Source organism: Pavona decussata, unplaced genomic scaffold, assembly GCF_977016875.1.
Source record: "Pavona decussata unplaced genomic scaffold, jaPavDecu1.1 SCAFFOLD_51, whole genome shotgun sequence".
Lineage (NCBI taxonomy): Eukaryota > Metazoa > Cnidaria > Anthozoa > Scleractinia > Agariciidae > Pavona > Pavona decussata.
Window position 1 is genome coordinate 1,330,402 of NW_028145473.1, and position 4,408 is coordinate 1,334,809.

General features: G+C 37.9%; 1 protein-coding gene across 1 annotated transcript in view; it reads left to right on the forward strand.

Annotated features, from left to right (window-relative positions):
- LOC146481004 (puromycin-sensitive aminopeptidase-like) overlaps positions 1–3,197 on the forward strand; it is a 28,008-nt gene extending 24,811 nt beyond the window's left edge. Inside the window, exons 21-23 of the mRNA XM_085108691.1 lie at positions 98–197; positions 1,299–1,346; positions 2,085–3,197. Coding sequence (XP_084964817.1) covers positions 98–197; positions 1,299–1,346; positions 2,085–2,222 — 286 coding nt within the window. The 3' untranslated portion in view covers positions 2,223–3,197. The remainder of the gene's footprint in view (positions 1–97; positions 198–1,298; positions 1,347–2,084) is intronic.
- Positions 3,198–4,408: the final 1,211 nt, after the last annotated feature.

The window sequence follows — 4,408 nt, forward strand, 5'->3', positions numbered from 1 at the left end:
CAATGCCGCACTCTATAATATACTCTGCTCTAGCCCCTTCAAAAAAAAATTAAGGGTTGAAATGAAACTTTTTTGTTTGTTTTTGTTGTTGTCTCAGTGTAAAAGGACGTGAAATGGCGTGGAAATTCGTCCAGGACAACTGGGATGAACTGTACAACCGTTACGAAGGAGGATTCCTGTTGTGCCGTCTTGTCAAGGTAATTAGCGTCGTCTTTTTTGTATCTACCTTGGTTGACTTTAATAAAACCTTTGACGTCTTCAGTTCGAGTTAATTTTTTCTGTCGAATTGGCACTCCCTGGCAAGCCCAGCTCTCACATTCTTCTATCATCTAAATAGTATAACACATTCGCCAGAGTGTTTTTGCAACTTTGAATCATTTGGCAAGTACTAAATCCTTGGTTTCTGGTAATGTTTAAATTATTATTATTATTATTATTATTATTATTATTATTATTATTATTATTATTATTATTATTATTATTATTATTATTATTATTATTATGTGCAGCTGATAAACGCATGGATGCTAAAATAGAACCACATAGGGCGCGCAGCGTAACCTATACGATCTGAAGGAACTATAAAAAGAAAACTGCTGAGTTAAATAAAATAAAATTGGCGATAAAAGATAAAAATCTAATAGACAATCTAAAGCTCTCTGATACTAAAACTATATTGAGCTCCTATGCTATTCCCTCAGGGAAAGTCAAGTGACGGTAGCTTTGAAAGTTCTCACTATGTTGAGAGAACTCGAGATGGTAGCCTTCTGCATCCTTCTCAATTATCATCATCATCATCATCAGCATCATCATTATTACTATTATTATTATTATTATTATTATTATTATTATTATTATTATTATTATTATTATTATTATTATTATTATTATTATTATTATTATCATCCCTATAATCTTTGCAAGTGTATTTCCTTTGCTTTTGTAAGAGAAACGGTTGTAGAGACACGTATCCACATTAATGCCGAGCTTGGGCAAATTGGGAATTGAACCCTTCTTCTTTCCGAGCCCCTTTTCCAGGAAGTCCCTTCTCCACCAGCCTTATTATCAGCCCCTTCCCTTTGGGGTCGAATTTTACAAAGGAAATTTAACATAAAAAAATCCTTTACTGTTGAGAAATTGAACGGTGTCAGAGGAAAACGATGTGTACCCTACGAATTGTTTCGACTCAATGCCAATGCCTTCATCAGTGTGTGCAATCAATCCTTTACTGTGTTCCCTAACTGCCAGTGAAATTTTGATGTTAAATTTTTTTTTAATTTATCGTTTTTCCTTTGCAGGCGACCACAGAGATGTTCGTTACTGAACAGGCCGCTAAAGAGGTCGAAGTAAGTTGTACGCATTGTAGATTCACCAGATTTCGGATCTTTTGGATTTTCGTCTTACCAAAGAAAGAAAAGCAATCTTCTTGTCTATTCTTTGTATGGCAAAATATAGCCCACTTAAAGATGACGGAAACTTCCCGTAACAGACTGGTAACCAACAAAATGACACTCCGGCTATCCTAAATAGCTCTCCGCTTAATTTAGCCTAATTTAGCTTAAGTAGCTTGCGATTAGCCTTTATATTTGGGGTTAGGATATCTAGCCAAAAAATTGCAACACTCTTGCAGCCAGTTGTCGGTAGTCTAATGGTCATGTGTCCCGCTTGGGAATCCGACGACTCGGGAACTTCGACTCTTCCTAGCTTCATTTCTTTTTCTAACTCAACAAGGACGGGGAAAAAGCTAAGTGTGTGAAAAAAAAAAGGTTCCGAGTTGGTCTCACTCCATTTGCAACGCTGACATAGGTAAGATCATTTTAAAAAATACCCGTGTTCAAGAGCTGATCTAAAACTGGCTTCAGACGGATTTGTGAATATAAGATACTTTCTGTCACTGTAAATGATCCGTTTTTAAGTGGAAGTTAAAAAATTACTCCCCTGGAAGAGCCAACTGAGTGTGTGGTATTTGATGAGGTTGTTCGGCAACACGAAATGAGGACAGTCACTTGACCACTGGCCGGTGAACCAAACCAATTTTTTTCCTTAGACTGCTTTTGAAGTTTTCATCTGTCTTTTCTTCTCAGGAATTTTTCTCCAAACACTCCGTCCCTGCTGCCGAGAGAACCATCAAGCAATCTTTGGAGAACATTCGCCTCAACTGCAAGTGGTTGTCACGTGAATCGAACAAGATAAGCGCGTGGCTTGAGGATAAAGGATATTAAAAATTCAATACCAAATAGATCTGACAGAATTCATTCACTTCACACAAAACTTGAAAACTACGAAGAGGACTAAACTAAAAGAACGTTAACGAGCGTAGATGTTTTATTTAGGCCCACGAACAAGCAGTTTCCTTGTTACTTGCTCATCGACTAAACGACAGTTGTAGTTTTTATTACACCCATTTTGAAATCACTGGCGATCCCTGCAATCTGATTGGCTCTCAACAGTGCGATTTATTCCCAAATTGCACCATTTTTTGCGCTAAATCGCATCCTTTCTTTAGCCCATCAAAATGGAAATGAAGTAACAAAAATAGAATATTAATATTGACAATGATACTCTGTCATTTCAAAATAGGTGTAATAAAGTGGTAATTGGACTTTGTGTCGTGCAATTTTGGTCTGAAATCATACTTGTGATTTCAAATCAAACTCGCGCTGCGTCCTCGTTTGATTTTGAAATCACGCGTATGATTTCAGACCAAATTGCACTCCACTCAATTCAATTACCATGATTAATCAACGCGTTGTCTCTTGTCAGCCGCCATTCTGTTTAGTTGGACTCTGGTCTTTGAAGTTTACTGCGCCTTTCAATATCATGCGGACTCTGAAGTTCAAGATTCAACCAACCGTTACGCTTTTCCTTGCCGTCAATCACTGCAGCTGACCTCTTACAAAACAGTAACGTTTGGCTTAAGGGGGTCAAAAGGTCATATTAGTGCGCTGTGATTGGCGGATTTCGATCCACTTTTGCCGGTTTCTTTATCTTTGCGGCCAGTCGGTTGTCTTCGTAATTATGATAGACGGCAATAAAGCACGCAAATCGTTACTTGAGGTTGAAGTTCAGAGTCTATATGTCATTGAAAGGCGTAGTAACCCCTGCATTACCTACAGTCAAAACCTCGCTTTATGTAAGGTGACTCTAACATTGGGTTCTAAAGTGCGATCATTTCAATAAAAGTAAGTGAAAGACAATTTCTTTGTGGTGCTGTTTATTATTTTGCACAAGGTGGCTCTGAGTTAAAAGCAGTGCTTTCCTGAGGTGTTGTTGTGTATGGATTTTCCTGTAATGGCGTTTTTCATGGCAATGTACATTATATTGGAAGCTATGCGGGCTCTTACTGGCTAAAAAGTCGTTCTTTGTTGGGCTTCAAATGATAGGAAACGCGGTACTTCTTTTCAATGTACCTTCCTGTAGACTAAACTAAAACGTGAAATTGAAAGAAGTTTTATTTTTCTATGTACAATACTCTGCAGATATTTTCGGTAGAATATCTAAGAATATCGACAGGATTTGAAAAGAAAAAAATAATAAACACTAGGTTAAGAAACAAAGCTTTGACAACTCCACCTCCTCCTTCTACTTGAGAAAGGAGGGAGTTAAATTCACTGACAGTGTCATTTGTAAATTTCAGCCCGGGTTGAAATTCGCCATGCAATCGAACTTCTGACAAAACACTTAGCGGCGTAAAAAGGAAAGGGCTAACATAATACTGATCGCCGCTATAGACTGTATAAACAGCGATTACCGCAAGATCTGAAAAGCCGACTGGAATTAAATTATATGGCGGAGAACTCGATGGATGTTTAGGGATTTAAAACTTAATTTTTTTTTTCAATTTACGTAGTTGTCTACCGCTATGCAAGCAGCGGTAGACACAAAAGGACTGCGTAGCAAATTCCCCCCCTCTTCCCACACACACAAACACACAGTAACGTCAAGAGTATTGAAGCGGTAATGAAACCTGCCGGATGTTTCACTACATGTCTGCGAAAATGTTCCCTTCAAGGTTCAACAAATGGGTCGATGACGTCGCCTACGTCATGACCGTCGAGCAAACGCCATCTTGAAACTACCTTCAAGTAATCAAAACCAACAGAAAAATACCAAAATGACCTACAAGCATGAAAAGAATCGTAAGAGAGATAACTTTTATTCATCAAAAACAATTACAATTTCTGAAAAACCTAACTTGCTAATATGGTAATATCAAATTCAATGGACCTACTATACCAATGGACCTACTATACCAGAGTGGTTTCAGCAAAAAGTGGTGAAGTTTGGAGGTGCGCGCTCAAGTGTTAAAAAAAAGTGATAAACGTTTAAAGTCTGCGGGTACGCGGACTGCAACTAATCTTGTCACTAACATGAAGCATGTAGACATTGAAACAAGATGACACGAATA